General features: G+C 41.1%; 1 protein-coding gene across 5 annotated transcripts in view; it reads right to left on the reverse strand.

Annotated features, from left to right (window-relative positions):
• Positions 1–1,701: 1,701 nt before the first annotated feature.
• LOC134352129 (SUN domain-containing protein 1-like) overlaps positions 1,702–18,302 on the reverse strand; it is a 92,659-nt gene continuing 76,058 nt past the window's right edge. For all 5 annotated transcript variants that reach the window (XM_063059353.1, XM_063059352.1, XM_063059350.1 and 2 more), the window contains 4 exons: positions 12,837–12,952; positions 9,100–9,267; positions 8,659–8,751; positions 1,702–2,518 (listed from right to left, as the gene is read on the reverse strand). In XM_063059353.1, the coding sequence (XP_062915423.1) occupies positions 2,402–2,518; positions 8,659–8,751; positions 9,100–9,267; positions 12,837–12,952 (494 nt within the window). In that variant the 3' untranslated portion in view covers positions 1,702–2,401. The remainder of the gene's footprint in view (positions 2,519–8,658; positions 8,752–9,099; positions 9,268–12,836; positions 12,953–18,302) is intronic.

An 18,302-nucleotide genomic window follows, 5' to 3' on the forward strand; every position in this document is an offset into this window, starting at 1 on the left:
AAAACATTGTGCTCCATTGATTCCTTGCAGAGGTTTCCCCTAGTGAGCTCCAAACTATACAGTAAGGTGCTAGATATAACACCTAATTTTGCTCACACCAGCAAGCAGAGTTATTGGAAAAAGAACAGCCAAGGGCTTCAGCCATTTATCTCCAAGTAGAAAAGTATCAAAGCTTGTTTTTGGGTAGACTGTTCCCTTCATCTCTCCAACTGATACACAGAATGCGGCCATGCGAATCCCCAAGCTTATGCCAACTTGCTCATCCAAAGTATCCAATTAGTCCCACTTTTGTCGTAGCCTTGCAATTCTTTTAAATCACCAATTCCATGTTCTAAGTTATTGTAGAATCAAATTCTGCTACAGCCTTTCAAGGAGTGTGCTCAGTCACATTACAAACATATCCTTAGTTCATTTGCTAATCATAGTGTCCTTTGGTTACTCTTCTGCCAGTTTCTTTATCTAAACCATTCAACTTTTGATCATCACTATTAAATCTCTGTCTCACTTCAATAAAAATCTCAGTTTCTCCAATCACTGTACAGAAACAATAGGGTCCAGTACTAGTGGACAGTCACAAGCCATGCAACCAACCTCAGTTAATTAGTAATACACCAAGAGTGGAAAAAACTTATTTTTAAAATTAAATAATTCCAACACTTCTACATCAGCTGAGCTCTGTCTGTAGTGTGATCACTAGTGCTATCCACTTTTTATGTGCAGTTTTCATAATGGATAATTATATCTAATAGATACTTTGGTCATTATAAAAAGTACATGTAGTTTTAAGGCACATCAACTCATGATGTGGAAATAATTCAAATTTGAACACTGTATCTGAACTATTTACTTAAACGATTCTCCTACTTGTATCCTCTCTGCCACTTTCCGATTCAAGTCATATCCATTTGTGCTATACAACCATTGCACCCAAGCCCAATCTGGCTTACTGCAGGTACTGTGGCAAAATTTATCCTCCTACTCAAGACACTGTGAAAGAATATTAACAAACTGGAGCATACACAAGTTAAAGATGCTCAAACCTTCACTACTTACAGTAGACTCATCCTTGACCATAACGCTACCTTCCTGCCTAATTCTGTAACATTCCATCTCCCTTGAGTTGCAAAATCTATTTCAGTCTTGAACTGATTCAGTGAGTCAATCTCTCACAGCTCTCGTGTAGAGAATTTCTAGGAGTCACAACCCTTAGAAGAGATTTATTGCTTATTGCAAAAGTATACCTCCAAGTATTAAAATACCAAAACCTCCTCAATCTTTTATTGTTCAATAACATCACTGCTCATTCTTCCAAATTCCACTCAGTTTCGGACCAACCTGCCTGATTGATCTACATTTTCTGTGGACCCTCACTAAAATATAACACAAAAAACCTACCATAAAAGAAAACTTATGTTCATTGTATGTGTGCTGCTTATTCCTTATTCTTTTCCTGCATTCTTGAAAAATATTCCCAATTATTAGTAGAAATAGTCTGCTTTCACTTCTCTTTCAGGCAGCATACCAGGTGACAATTTTGAATTTTACTGATTAGTTTATCTTCATTTTCGACCTCAATTTAGATTGCGCAGCCACCTAAAGAGCTGACAACTAGTGGAAAGTTATTTGATTCAAGTAGAAATTCTGCACAGAAGTCTGTCTACTCTTTATTACGCATCTCAAGTACATGCAGCCTCTCAAAAAAAAAATTAAATTCTTTATTTAAACATCTGAATAGCATCGTCAGTTTAGCGACAGCCAAGGAAATAAAAACACTTCGAGACAAAGTGAAAAAATTTACAAAAATACATTGCACAAAGTCCTGTGTTGCTCTTGAAAAATAAATATAATTATTCACAAAGTTTCTCTCCCTAAATCCCCAATTCTGCTATACAGGCAGAAATATGACCAGTCTCTCATAGTTTACAAAGAGTGCATTTCATACTCCAAGTCTTTCGACATAGGCCACAAGTTTTATGCCAATAGTTAAATATATGATTATATTGGTTAATATAAGTTTATATCTTTGAACTTTTCTCTTTACAAATACAAGGACTTTTGTGCAATATACAAATAAACATTATCCAACATCTAATAAAAATGGTCTGTACATTAATTTCCTTGCACCACCCCTTTCCAAATAGAAAGGCATTAGATACTCCAGTTATGCAACATGAACATCAGACATTCACCAAAATAAAATCGAGACAAAGAAATGCTCTAAAAATGATGATAAAGCCATTAACAGTTCAGCTGGCAGTTTTTCTGAAAGCATCTGATATTAGGAGAGTCAACAATATACGTTATTCATGCCACAGTTCCCAAGAACAAACTCACGTCCAGAGTTAGCCCCAACCTTTCCAGTATATACAAGTGTTTTTACAATATTAGCACAATCCACATTTCATTGATTTGAAGGGTTGCCGTGTACTCTGAACCGATAGAGACAAGTATACTCCGGATGTCCCCAGTTGGAGAATATTCGGAGTTCAATTATTTGGTATTTCTTCAAGCTTTTCTCCTGGCATGGAAGAGGGAAGAAAAGTACAGGAATAGTTTCATATCAGATATCTACATGATCATACATTAACAGCAACTTGGATTTACACAGTATCTTTTTATGTTGAAATACCCTAAAGCATTTCATAAGTAGCAGGAGTAGGGGTAGGCAACCGTGGCTGACAAGGGAGGTTAAGGACTGCATAAAAGCCAAGGAAAGGGCATACAAGGTTGCAAAAGTGAGTGGGAAGGTGAACGACTGGCAAGCTTTTAAAATCCAACAAAAGATGACTTAAAAAAGCTATAAGGGAAAAGATGAAATGAGGTCAAACTAGCCGATAATATAAAGCAAGATACCAAAAATTTTTTCAGTTATATAAAGAGTAAAAGGGAGTTGACAGCTGATATTAGACCACTGGAAAATGATGTTGGTGAGGTAGTAATATAGAAACATAGAAACATAGAAAATAGGTGCAGGAGTAGGCCATTCGGCCCTTCGAGCCTGCACCGCCATTTATTATGATCATGGCTGATCATCCAACTCAGAACCCAGCCTTCCCTCCATACCCCGTGACCCCTGTAGCCACAAGGGCCATATCTAACTTCCTTTTAAACATAGCTAATGAACTGGCCTCAACAGTTTGCTGTGGCAGAGAATTCCACAGATTCACCACTCTCTGTGTGAAGAAGTTTTTCCTAACCTCGGTCCTAAAAGGCTTCCCCTCTATCCTCAAACTGTGACCCCTCGTTCTAGACCTCCCCAACATCGGGAACAATCTTCCCGCATCTAGCCTGTCCAATCCCTTTAGGATCTTATACGTTTCAATCAGATCCCCCCTCAATCTTCTAAATTCCAACGAGTACAAGCCCAGTTCATCCAGTCTTTCTTCATATGAAAGACCTGCCATCCCAGGAATCAATCTGGTGAACCTTCTTTGTACTCCCTCTATGGCAAGGATGTCTTTCCTCAGATTAGGGGACCAAAACTGCACACAATACTCCAGGTGTGGTCTCACCAAGGCCTTGTACAACTGCAGTAGTACCTCCCTGCTCCTGTACTCGAATCCTCTCGCTATAAATGCCAGCATACCGTTCGCCTTTTTCACCGCCTGCTGTACCTGCATGCCCACTTTCAATGACTGGTGTATAATGACACCCAGGTCTCGTTGCACCTCCCCTTTTCCTAATCGGCCACCATTCAGATAATAATCTGTTTTCCTATTTTTGCCACCAAAGTGGATAACTTCACATTTATCCACATTAAATTGCATCTGCCATGAGTTTGCCCACTCACCCAACCTATCCAAGTCACCCTGCATCCTCTTAGCATCCTCCTCACTGCTAACACTGCCGCCCAGCTTCGTGTCATCCGCAAACTTGGAGATGCTGCATTTAATTCCCTCATCCAAGTCATTAATATATATTGTAAACAACTGGGGTCCCAGCACTGAGCCTTGCGGTACCCCACTAGTCACCGCCTGCCATTCTGAAAAGGTCCCGTTTATTCCCACTCTTTGCTTCCTGTCTGCTAACCAATTCTCCACCCACACCAATACCTTACCCCCAATACCATGTGCTTTAAGTTTGCACACTAATCTCCTGTGTGGGACCTTGTCAAAAGCCTTTTGAAAATCCAAATATACCACATCCACTGATTCTCCCCTATCCACTCTACTAGTTACATCCTCAAAAAATTCTATGAGATTCGTCAGACATGATTTTCCTTTCACAAATCCATGCTGACTTTGTCCGATCATTTCACCGCTTTCCAAATGTGCTGTTATCACATCCTTGATAACTGACTCCAGCAGTTTCCCCACCACCGACGTTAGGCTAACCGGCCTATAATTCCCCGGTTTCTCTCTCCCTCCTTTTTTAAAAAGTGGGGTTACATTAGCCACCCTCCAATCCTCAGGAACTAGTCCAGAATCTAACGAGTTTTGAAAAATTATCACTAATGCATCCACTATTTCTTGGGCCACTTCCTTAAGCACTCTGGGATGCAGACCATCTGGCCCTGGGGATTTATCTGCCTTCAATCCCTTCAATTTACCTAACACCACTTCCCTACTAACATGTATTTCGCTCAGTTCCTCCATCTCACTGGACCCTCTGTCCCTTACTATTTCTGGAAGATTATTTATGTCCTCCTTAGTGAAGACAGAACCAAAGTAATTATTCAATTGGTCTGCCATGTCCTTGCTCCCCATAATCAATTCACCTGTTTCTGTTTGCAGGGGACCTACATTTGTCTTTATCAGTCTTTTCCTTTTTACATATCTATAAAAGCTTTTACAGTCCGTTTTTATGTTCTCTGCCAGTTTTCTCTCATAATCTTTTTTCCCCTTCCTAATTAAGCCCTTTGTCCTCCTCTGCTGAACTCTGAATTTCTCCCAGTCCTCAGGTGAGCCACTTTCTCTGGCTAATTTGTATGCTACTTCTTTGGAATTGATACTATCCCTAATTTCTCTTGTCAGCCACGGGTGCACTACCTTCCTTGATTTATTCTTTTGCCAAACTGGGATGAACAATTGTTGTAGTTCATCCATGCAACCTTTAAATGCCTGCCATTGCATATCCACCGTCAATCCTTAAAGTGTCATTTGCCAGTCTATCTTAGCTAATTCATGTCTCATACCTTCAAAGTTACCCCTCTTTAAGTTCAGAACCTTTGTTTCTGAATTAACTACGTCACTCTCCATGTTAATGAAGAATTCCACCATATTATGGTCACTCTTACCCAAGGGGCCTCTCACGACAAGATCGCTAATTAACCCTTCCTCATTGCTCAAAACCCAGTCCAGAATAGCCTGCTCTCTAGTCGGTTCCTCGACATGTTGGTTCAAAAAACCATCCCGCATACATTCCAAGAAATCCTCTTCCTCAGCACCTTTACCAATTTGGTTCACCCAGTCTACATGTAGATTGAAGTCACCCATTATAACTGCTGTTCCTTTATTGCACACATTTCTAATTTCCTGTTTAATACCATCTCCGACCTCACTACTACTGTTAGGTGGCCTGTACACAACTCCCAGCAGCGTCTTCTGCCCCTTAGTGTTACGCAGCTCTACCCATATCGATTCCACATCTTCCCGGCTTATGTCCTTCCTTTCTATTGCGTTAATCTCTTTTTTAACCAGCAACGCCACCCCACCTCCCCTTCCTTCATGTCTATCCCTCCTGAATATTGAATATCCCTGAACGTTGAGCTCCCATCCCTGGTCACCCTGGAGCCATGTCTCTGTGATCCCAACTATATCATAATCATTAATAACAATCTGCACTTTCAATTCATCCACCTTATTACGAATGCTCCTTGCATTGACACATAAAGCCTTCAGGCGCTCTTTTACAACTCTCTTAGCCCTTTTTAATGCTTGCCCTGGATTTGTCGGCCTGCCACTTTTACTTTTCCCCTTTGTACTTTTTGCTTCTACGCTCACTTTACACCCCTCTGTCTCTCTGCACTGGTTCCCATCCCTCTGTTGTGAACTAACCTCCTCACACCTAGCCGCTTTAATTTGATTCCCACCCCCCAACCATGGGGGACAATGAAATGGCAGATGAACTTAATGGGTACTTTGCATCTGTCTTCACTGTGGAAGACACTAGCAGTGTGCCACAGGTCCATGAGTATCAGGGAGCATGAGTGAGTACCATTGTTATTACAAAGGAAGAAGTGCTAGACAAACTCAAAGGTCTTAAGCTGGATAAGTCACCTGGACCAGATGGACTACATCCCAGAATCCTGAGTGAGACTGCTGAAGAGATAATGGATGCATTGGTCATGATCTTTCAAGAATCACTTGATTCTGGCTTTGTCCTGGAGGACTGGAAGATTGCAAATGTCACTCTCGTCTTTAAGAAGGGAGGAAGACAAAAGAAATTATAGGCCAGTTAGCCTAACCTCAGTGATTGGGAAAGTGTTGGAGTCTATTATTAAGGATGAGGTTTTGGGGTACTTGGAGACCTGAGTAAAAGCAATTGAAGTCAGCATGGTTTCTGAACAGGGAAATCTTGCTTGACAAATCTGTTGGAGTTCTTTGAAGAAGTAACAAGCAGGGTGGTCAAAGGAGAGGCTTTGGATGTCACTTCCTTAGATTTTCAGAAGGCATTTGATAAGGTGCCACACGGGGCTGCTTAACAAGATAAAATCCTATGGCGTTACAGGAAATATACTGGCATGTATAGAGGAATGGCTGACAGGCAGGCAGCAAGTGGAAATAAAAGCAGCCTTTTCTGGTTGGCTGCTAGTGACTAGGTGCTCCTCAGAGGTCAGCATTGGGGCTGCTACTTTTCACATTGTTTGTCAATGATTTAGATAATGGATTTGATGGCTTAGTGGCAAAATTTGCATACAATAGAAAGATAGGTGCAGGGGTAGGTAGTGCTGAGAAAGCAATGTGATTGCAGCAGGATTTAGACAAATTGGAAGAATGGGCATAAAAGGGGCAGATGGAATACAGTGCTGGGAAATGTGGGACAATGCTTTTTGGTAATAAGAACAATAGTGCGGATTATCTGTTAGTGCGGACTAATTCAGTCTGTTCTGTTTGTCCATCACTGTCTGGTTTGGATCCGCTACCAAGACAAGAATAGACTCCAAAGAACCGTCAGGGCTGCAGAAAGAATTAATGGTGTGAAGCTGCCCTCGATCCGGATTTATATGCATCTAGAGTCAGGAAGCAAGCAAGCAGCATCATTGTAGACCCATCACACCCTGGACATCACCTGTTCCAACTCCTTCCTTCTGGTAGGCGCTTTAGATCACTGTATGCCAGGACACATAGGTACAAGAACAGTTTCTTTCCGTATGCCATCAGTCTTATGAACACTTGAATTTTAGTCTATTATAAACCAAGTCCACCTGTACATACACAGGTATACCTCACTGTATATAGTTCATGATTATTTGCACTATTGTTTTTGATTCTGTACAGCAAGAACTCAGGGAAACCAGCATCAAATTCCCTGTATGTGTCCACATACTTGGCGATAATAAAGGATTCTGATTCTATTTTCTAAATGGGGAGAAGCTTCAAACATCAGAGGCGCAGAGGGACATGGGAGTCTTCGTGCAAGGCTCCCAGAAGGTTCATTTGCAGGTTGAGCCTGTGGTAAAGGCAGCAAATGCAACATTGGCATTTATTTCAAGGGGATTAGAATATAAAAGGAGCTAATGCTGGGGCTTTACAAGACACTAGTCAGGCCATACTTGGGGTATTGTCAAGTTTTGGCCTCATATCTCAAAAAGGATGTATTGTCATTGGAGAGTCTAGAGGAGGTTCACAAGGATGATTCCGGGAATGAAGGGGCTAACATGTGAGGAGCGTTTGGCAGCTTTGGGCCTGTACTCACTGGAATTTAGAAGAAAATTCTAAATTGAATTTAGATCTCATTGAAACCTACCAAATGACAAAAGGACTAGACAGGGTGGATATGGAGAGGATCTTTCCTCTGGTGGGGGTATCCAGAACTACAGAGCACAGCCTCAAAATTGAAGGGTGATCTTTTGGAACAGAGGTAAGGAAGAATTCTTTTAGCCAGAGGGTAGTGAATCTGTGGAATGCTCTGCTACAGACTGCGGTGGAGGCCAAGCCTGTGAGTATATTTAAGGTGGAAGTTGATCGTCTCCTGATCAGTCACAGCATCAAAGGATATGGTGAGAAGGCAGGTGTATTGGGTTGAGTGGGATCTGGTATCAACCATGATGGAATGGCAGAGCAGACTCGATGGACTGAATGGCCTAATTCTGCTCCTATGTCTTATGGTCCAAGTCAGTTATCAAACAAAATACGACACCTAGCAATATGAAGTGTTAGAAAAGATTACTAAAATCTTGGTCAGAGATAGTCTCAGGGGAAAGAGCCAATTTGAAGAAGGAAATCCAAAACTTCAAATTGTAGGGAAACATTTAAATTCTTAATATATGACAGACATTCAATTATCTGATTACGTCTTATCATTAAATGCAAATAGATAGCATTCTACCAGTTATAATATAAATCTTGAAAAGCTGCAATATACTTGTTAAAATGCTCACACTCCAAGTTACTGGGGTAAACCATGAACTACTGAACTGCAAACTCAATTTAAAAGACATGGAATTAAAAATTATTAAATCTAAGGAAATAAAGGTGAAATTTGAAACTAAGTTACCCTGACTAAGAAGGTTTGTATTGCCTCTCCATCTTGATTATACGTGTATTTCCCAAACATCATGCCTTCCTCTTGGTACTCATCCTCAAGCCCCTACAAAAAAAGAACACAAGATCAAAATACTCACTGAAGAAAAAAAGGCATTTCATCGCAACATTCCAAAGGCTTACGATATTGCGACAAATGCCCATATTCTTTGGGGAAAAGTTACATTAGACTATATAATGCAACTTTTTTCACCTGGGTTTAAGGAGTCAGCACATAAACCACTTCAGAACAAAATGACAATCATCAGACCTATATGAGCCTTCAATTCTCGACTCCTCTCCAATTACCAATCCAATGGTAGGTCAGTCTTCACAGTGACCATGGCTGATTTGAGACCACAGGCCACATTGACAGTGACGTTTTCTATCCACTAAAGGTCGGCCTTGAACTTACATAAACACTGAAGTCTTTGGGTGCACTGCTAATATTGCCCGCTGGTGAAAGAGACTTTGGTATGTGCTCCAGAGTGAAAGCGGAAGGGTAGATCTCCACAGACAGGCGAATAACTAGGTAACCCTGAGATCCTTTGAACGCCCAGCAGTTTCCAGGATAAACATCGGGCTGTAAAACAGGATTAAGAAACACTCAAAACACTGCAGACTCCATTTCTTTTAACACTAGAAAACAACTATTCTCAACTAATCCAATTTCTGACATTCTGAAAATCTTTCCTTTTCCATTAGACTTCCACAACACAACAAACATATTGGAAAAAAAACTTCTGTTACTTGGTTCAACTGACAGTCAGATTTCTATCCTATATTGGTTCACCTCATCATAGTCTGTTAATTCGTATACCGGTTGAGTACCCCTTGGCCGAAATCCAAAATCCTCATTTTCTTTTTGAGTACTGACATGATGTCACAAATGGAAACTTCCACAAAGCTCTGGGAATGTTCCCAGATGATACACAGGTCTCTGTGTCCCACAGACAGCTCTGAAAAGTGACCTCACATATGTAATGAAATGAAAAATAAAAAACACTGCATATAGCAGAAAGCGAATACTTATCGATTATGTACTGAAAGAGTGGATTTGTCAGCAGAGTGAACGTGGGCCAACCCCAGCACATCCTCAGACTGTGTTGGTCATAGACGCAACCAGCACATCCTCAGACTGTGTTGGTCATAGACGCAAACAATGCATTTCACTATATATTTCAATGTACATTTGACAAATGAAGTTTCTTTATATGCAGTTAAGGATTCCACCAGCAGGGGGAGATAGTAAACAAATATTAACCCCAGGAAGACACTGTTGAACTCCACCATTGACAGACCCAAGCGTGACTGCGAAAGGAGGAAGGTTTGGCAGGGGCGAGCAACCCCGTCCTGTTAAAAACCTAGAGCTACAGAAACTCCAAAGACCTCATTCCTGGGAGAGAAAGGTCAAGAAGATGGGCAACTTTAAAGACTGACCCAGGCCAGAGGACTCCGTTGGCACCCTATGCTCACCAAGTGGAATGCTGTTGGTCTGGGCAGGAAGGCTTATAACACAACAAGGAGCATGATAAACAAGCAAAAGATGACGTTCCAAAAAGAAAATCAGCAATTACTAAGCTTCATCAATATTCTTAGGTGCTCAGTTCTTCCACAAGGCAAACTTGAGGCAGATTTTTTGGAGTGGATATTAAAATCTTTTGAATCCTGATTTTTTTTTAAAAAAACAGAATTACAGTATGGTAACAGGTCCTTCTGGCCCAAGAAGCCCGCGTTGCCCAATTACACCCATGTGACCAATAAACCTACTAACTCCTACTTCTTTGGAACTGTGCGCTCTGGTCTATTCTTGCATGGAACTTTTTGAGAATGGGGGTTTATCCAGAAAGGGGGCAGAACAATAGCATAGTCGTTACCATAACACTTTACAGTGCCCATAATCAGGGTGACGGTTCAAGTCCCACCACAGGCTGTGAGGTGTTTGTACATTCTCCCATTACTATGTTGGTTTTCCTTGGGCACTCCGGTCCTCCCACATCCCAAAGTAGTTCGGGAGAGGATATTTGTGGGCGCGTTATGTTGGCACTGGAAAAAATGTAACATTTGCAGGTTGCCCCCAGTACATCCTTGAACTGTTGATTTATTGACACAAACAACACATTTCACTATATGTATTTGTGAACATATGACAAATAAAGCTAATCTAAACTTTAAACATCACAATTATTAATGGTATTCATATCAGGAGATAAGGCTATTAAGGTAAAATTATCACTTCTATTCTCTACACTAGCTCAACAGCACAGCAGCAGATTGTAGAAATGATCTAATGGGTAGAGTTGAAAGAGAAGGCCAAGTCTCCTACTATGCAATTACCTCAATAGGGAATTGTGTATTTATTTTAACACCAGATGAGAGTAGACTAAACCACAGATAAAAATATGAAAACGAAAGAAGCTGGAAATCCAAAGCAACAAACACCAAATGCAGGAGGAACTCAGCGGGTCAGACGGCATCTATGGAAATGAATAAACAGCTGACATTTTGGGCTAACACCCTTCTTCAGGACTGGAAAAGAAGGGGGAGGAAACCAGATTAAGGCTGGGAGGGGCTGCAGAAAGGGGAGTACAAATTGAGAGGTGAGACCAGGTAGAGGGGATGATGGGACCAAGTCAATTTATGGCTTCCTTTTTTGCCACAATCAGGCCACTCCCGGGGAGGAGAAACAACATCTCATATTCCATCTAGGTAGTCTCCTACCTGATGGCATGAGTATCTATTTCTCCTTCCAGTAATTTATCCCCCATCCCCTTCCCTCTTCTTCTATTCTCCACTCTGGACTCTTATCTCTTCTCATCTGCCTGTCACCTCCCACCTTCCTTTTCTCCCATGGTACACTCTCCTCTCCTAACAGATTGCTTCTTCTCCAGCCCTTTACCTTTCCCACCCACCTAGCTTCGCCTATCACCTTCTAGTTTGTCCTCCTTCCCCTCCCGCCCACCTATTTATTCTGGCATCTTCCCCCTTCCTTCCATGCCCTGAAGGATGGACTTGGCCTGAAGCATGACTGCTTGTTCATTTCCATGCCTGCAGAGATCCTCCAGCATTTTGTGTGCGTTGAAGTAGTTATTATAAGTACCGAGCTCACTAACTTTCTCTCCTCAGAATGGCACACCCTGTCGGTGGAAACAAAGGCTTCAAAGGGAATGGCACGCCCTTTCGATGGAAACTGGAATTTTAAAGGGAAAAGTGTGAAGTACTGGGAGTGTGAGTCGAGTGCAGTGTTTCTTGGTAAGAATAGTGTACCTTATTTGCATAATTTTAGAATGCCATTGGATGATTAGATTGTGACAAAAATATCACATACAATGCCTACTGTTGGGCTGCTTTTGTGGACAGAGAAATGGTTAAGGTTTCAGAACAATGACTTTGCATTAGAACTACAGACAGTGCCTCATCCAGCAGACACTTGCAACATTTTGCACTTTCATTTCAGATTTAGAGCCACAGTATCCAATATGCTGAAAATCAATGATCTTGGAATAACAGATTCAACAGGCTAGTATAATCCCATTCTTTAATGTTTTACAGAGACCCTGGAAATTGCACTGCATTACGGCAAAGTACAATTCCAGGAGGAGTAAAGTTTTTCACCCACCTTGAAGTAGTTTGGTTCCTCTCTCCAAATGCAATGTTAGCATTCATTTTGAGAGGGTTAGAAAATAAAAGTATGTTGTGCCCCTCAGCTTTGTAAGCATTGGTCAGACCACGTTCAGAGTATTGTGAGCAGTTCTGCGCCCCATATCTACACAACAATGTGCAGAGGTTGGAGTGGGTCCAAGCAGGTTAGATCCCGGGAATGAAATGAATACTGGATGACTCCTGGGCCTATACGCAGCGGTTTAGAAGAATGAAGGGAGATTATCAAAAGCTATCAAATATTGAACGGCTGAGATAAACTGGATATGCAGAAGATACTTCCAAATGTGGGAGAATGTAGGATCAGAAGGCAAGGACATCTCTTTAGAACACAGATGAGGAGGAGTTTCTTTACCCAGGGGCTGGTGAATCTGTGGAATGTGTGAGATTCTCCAGATGCTGGAAATCTAGAATAACAGACAAAATCCTGAGAGACTCTACAGATCAGGCAGCATCTACGGAAAGCCCTTAATTAATTTCCAACCAACCTACCTGAATAACCACTCTAGGAGACTGAGAGAAATACCAAAGTGGAACTCCAAAGAGACTCATCACAGCAGTTGCAGTCTCATAAGTTTCAGAACAGCGGGTGCTCAAGATGCTGCCACCTGGAACAAAAGCAAATGCAGCTATCACTGAGGAATACTGCAATGGAAATATTGCTTTGGAAAATTTCAGGATTGTTAACCTGTCATAGCCATCACTCCTCAAGCACACCTACTTATTGCAAGACTGGGAGAGAAGTCTCTTAAGAGGGATCCAAAATTCTCCAACCCAGAGGCCTTGTTTAATCATCGAATACATTCCACCAAAACTAACAGACTTCAGGACTCGCGGGATAGAGAGATTGGGCAAGAAAGTAGACAGGACGCAGGTTAAGTCATAAGGAACCAGCTTTCAGTTTCTTTTTTCTTTTAGGATCAAACACACAAGTGAGACCAACTGCAGGCAGCCAATGAACGATGCAAAGGCATTAGAAAAAACACTATGGTTGTCCCTAAGGTACATTGGTAATGCTGACAGACATTTCACAACTGCAAAAAAAAATTATCTTTTATGATTTTCATCATGGTGGTTTAGTTGTTTTAAGAGCAACCTGAGGATCTTTATGGCTCATTCCCATGTTTAAAATAGCCACATATGTATATTATCCAGAAAGATTGACTGACTGGTAGCATCACTGACTGGTAGGAAACACCAATATCTTTGGATGGAAAATCCTACAAAAAAGTAGTGGATATAGCCCAGACCATGACAGATAAAGCCCTCCCTACCACTGAGCATGTAAACTCAGAGTGATGTTACAGGAAAGCAACATCCAACAGGGCAGTATTCGCTGAGCTTGGCAATTAGCTTGCAGACGTTTCATCACTGGCTCACGTTTCTTTGGCTCTTAGGGCTACGTAGATGGTGAAAGCCAAAGAAACACGTGCCGAGAGAATTCAAAGGTCAACTGAAGGAGTAGCCAATCAGGACTGAGGTAAGTGAATGGTGGGGATGGGTTTTTTTTAAATAAGCATGAGCACTCTCAGAGAAACTCCAACAACTGTGCACTGAGGATGTCACCTCAACGGGTGATGAAGTGTCTGCAAGCTAAATGCCAAACTCGGCAAACACTGCAAAATCAAATGCCTCAACCTGAACTACCAATATTCACCACAATCTTAGAAAAGAGTGCTTTCCAAGCCTATGCCAATTGTCTATTAACAGCTCTTCTTTGGGAAATTTTAACCTCTTTTCCAGGTCAATCAAACAATGCCTTCACAAATTCAGTTACTAATTGCAGCGAAGTACAGAACTAGACATCTCTTCAGAGAAATCCATACAGTTCATACTTGTGTGCCCTTTGGATGAACCATTTATTCCAGCCTGATATTCCATACCTTACAATACAAGGTCTGGCATTTTCACTGCTCAGATAGTTGGTATGTATCCCATTGTAACAAAATTGCCAGGTTACTGGTTCACACATTCACTTCTGAATACAGCAGCCAGAGTAGAACACTTCCTAAGTTGTATAAAGTTACACTTCAATAGGTTTGTAGTCATTACTATTTTCTACAGAATCTATTTATTTGGGATTGCCATCCATTATAGTTCTCTATTTTAAATATTCAATTTGTACAAAAAAAATTCAATTTACTGTGCATAGGTGTTCCATAAATTGAAGTCGTGTCAGGTGTCCAAAGTCAGCAAGACAGGAAGTACCTGTGCTATTCTTAACTTATCATGTCTATTTATGATCTGTGCTTCTCCAAAATAGATTAGGAACCAAAATATCTCGTCTTCTACACTACAACCGATAAGTTTCATGACATATGTCAATGATAATAAACTCTGATTCGGATTTGCTTTTGTACTAAGTGCACCTTGTTGCATAATGAAAAAGAATTTGAACTGTAGTGTTGCATCACTTCCTCTCATTAAGTGGTGAATCTTTTCAGGAAAGATCCCACAGAGAAATCAGAAACCACAAACAGCAATTTCGTCATTTGTTAGTTTTAAATCTCTGTACTTGCACAACCCTTGCACATGCCAGTCTCAAGCGTGTGAACTTGCTGTGAACTTTTATTTGAAAGAAGCCCAAGGCAAAGCTTAACAGAAAGTCATCAAACAGGGTAGATTCACATTTTTCAAACATACTGCAGAAGGCTGTTCAGCCCATCAAGTCTAGGCCAACTCAGAGCAATCCCATTTCCCCCGCTTTCTCCACCCCCGTCACAAACTTTCTCTCTCTTTCACACAGACACACACAGTCATCAAATATCTACACTAAGGAGAATTTGTAACTGTTAGTTAAACTACTAGCAAGTCTCTGGGTTGCAAGAGAACCATAAGACATAGGAGCAGAATTTGACCACTTGGCCCATCAAATCTGCTCTGCCATTCCATCATGGCTGATTTATTATCCCTCACAAACCCATTCTCCTGCCTTCTTCCCTTAACTTTTAACTCCTTGACTAATCAAGAACCTATCAACCTCCGCTTTAAATATACCCAATGACTTGGCTTCCACAGCCCATCAGCAGTAATGAATTTCAGATTCACCACCCTCTGGCTAAAGAAATTCCTCTTCATCTCTATTCTAAATGGACATCCCTCTATTCTGAGGCTATGCCCTCTGATCCTAGACTCCCCCACTATAGGAAACATCCTCTCCATGTCCTCTCTAAGCTTTTCAATATTCAAGGAACAGGGCACCTGAGAGGAAACCAGTATGCAAACACCACAACCATCTGTGTAAACAACTTGTCCGCCATGTGGAAACTGTTTATTCTGGTTTCCAGTACATGGCTTTCAAATGTGCAAACTGGTTCTATCTGGGGCATTTAAAATCTGTCCATATTTATCTAATAATTCACATGCAGGTGCACAAATATGAACTGCAAGGATTTCTTTAAAGAGATATCTATATACTACTAAAACTCGCATGCTCTGTGACCTTCAATTAACGCAAACGGTGCATTACAGCGGCACTTTTTCTGGCTAAATTGAATTAAAATGCACTAACTTATAGAATGCAGGCAAAGTTCAGGGTTATATATTCATATAAAATTGCTCATTTGCCAAAACAAACAGGCTCCCTTTTAACCTGAGACCCGATTGGCCATCATGGAAACCGGGACGCGACAGCCCGACGCATGTGCACGGCCAGCCTCAGCAGCAACACCTACCGCAGCAAAAGGGCAGGGCAGCTCTATTTCGAGGGGTCACATTCTGCTAATCACCACCATCAGCATGTGCAGGATTGGGACAGATCTAACTGCCACCCATCAATAAGAGAAAATCAAATCTTATTGTAATGACGTACTTCGGGACACCCATAAAACCCTTTGCTGCAGTCAAAGGACAGCGGTGACTATATCACGTCCATTTAGGAGAGCACCAACCACATCATCAAGAATAATCAGTATCCTTTGGTGTTACTGCTTCGTATCTTCTATCCAGCATTAGGGTAAAAAAAAAGGTCAGCCTAATTATGCCGCGTGGAAAGGGAAGGGGGACATTATGGTCAAGAGATGATGCCAAACGTCGTCGGGAAGAGGCAAGGAGAGGGAGAGAACAAGAACCAGGGCCACACGACTTCAGGATCAGAGACAAACAACAAACAGCAGAAGAGATGAAGAGACGGAGGGGTGAAAGGGCTGCATGTCTCCAGAATGACAACGAGAGGCACAAGGGTGGCAGATAAACCAGAAATAATGCCATCAAAAGCGTCCTTCGTTAAATGAGGAGCAGCTATATTTGCTTTGCTACGCGTCGTTCTTCTTTCATAAACTGAGGTTTTCTACTTCAGTTTCTAAAGCAAAGCAATACCAATAGCATTCAGGAAAATTTAATGTTCATTCTGGTCACATCAGACTGTACTACCCTTCTCTCAAAGGGTGCCCCAACGGGTCACCCCATTGTCTAGTTTAACTCTATATTTCACTGTAATCAGTAACTGAATTTGAGAAGGTATTTGTCTGACCCAGAAAAGGGGCTGAAATTTCCCAGAGAAAAGAAGAGCTGTTAATAAGCATTTACATAAGCTTGGACAGCACCTTTAAATGGTCAGACACAGATTCAAAGACAAACAGAACTCAACTTTATACCCAGGAACCATTTAAAATGTTACGGAAAGCAATAGATCTGCAAGTTCAGAGTATTATTAGTATAACAATTCATTTATGCAGTTAAAAAGATTACCACATTCCTGGTTGACACAACACAAAGCTGATTATGAACTTGGCACAGCACCAAGACCTTTGCATATTGTTCACAGGAAGTTCTAACTATAATAAACATAATTGTCTGTTTCAACCTTCAAAAAGTTCACCCTTGTTTTTTTAATAAAGATCTGTAGGAAACAATTTCAATGTAGGTTTTGTACTGATAGTTGGGTGAAAGTGTCAATGGTTGCTGTCATTCCATATTGATACTGACATTTCTGAAATACTGTACACACTATTACTGTAAATGCAGCAATCCAGAACCTGCACAGATCCAGATTCATTTATCATAAATACATCAGAACAAACAGCAAAATACATTATATACATTAACCACTGCAGGCTTTTCCAGTGTAATCTTTAGAAATTCCCCACTTACAAATTCAGTTATTTATGTAATAGACTTGTTGTAAAACACCCTGAAAAATTAACCTTGCCATTTGGATACGTAATAGAGTACGAACTTATAATTATTATTAAGCACCTATACCTTTACAAATCTAATTGTGTGTGTACTTCACGACTGAAATAGCAAAGAAAAAATCGTAGTTAAAAAAATTTAAGTGGAATACATCAGCTGTGGGAATTTCAAGAGCATATGTAACTCCATTTGGTTCTAACACCAACCAGCAAAACCCTCATCACTATAGCAACACACACACAAAATGCTGGAGGAACTCAATGGGTCAGGCAGCATCTATGGAAAAGATTAAACTGTTGACATTCTTCAGGACTGGGAAGAAAAGGGGACTCCAGAGTAAAAAGGTGCGGGGGGGGGGGGGGGACTGGAGGATAGCTAGAAGGTGATAGGTGAAGCCAAGGGGGTTTGAAAGACAAAGGTCTGGAGAAGAAGGAATCTGATAGAGGAGAGTGGACTGTAGGAGAAAGGGAAGGAGGAGAGGATCTAGAGGAAGGTGATAGGCAGGTGAGAAGAGGCAAGAGACTAGAGTGCAGAATAGAAGAGGGGAGGAAACTTTTTTTTATACAACTGGAATGAGAAATTGATGTTCATGCCCTCAGATTGGGGGCTATCCAGACTGAATACAAGGTGTTGCTCCTCCACCCTGAGGGAGGCCTCATCTTGGCACAAGAGGAATCCATGGCAGAACATGTCGGAACAGAAATGGGATTCAGAATTAAGACGTGTTGCTAAAACATAGTGATTAAAATTAATCTCTACAGTTTAGCAACACTATGACCACTTTGCACTACAATAGACTTTTTGTTCGAACTGCGATATTTCTTG

This window comes from Mobula hypostoma, chromosome 9 (assembly GCF_963921235.1).
Source record: "Mobula hypostoma chromosome 9, sMobHyp1.1, whole genome shotgun sequence".
In the NCBI taxonomy this organism is placed as follows: domain Eukaryota; kingdom Metazoa; phylum Chordata; class Chondrichthyes; order Myliobatiformes; family Myliobatidae; genus Mobula; species Mobula hypostoma.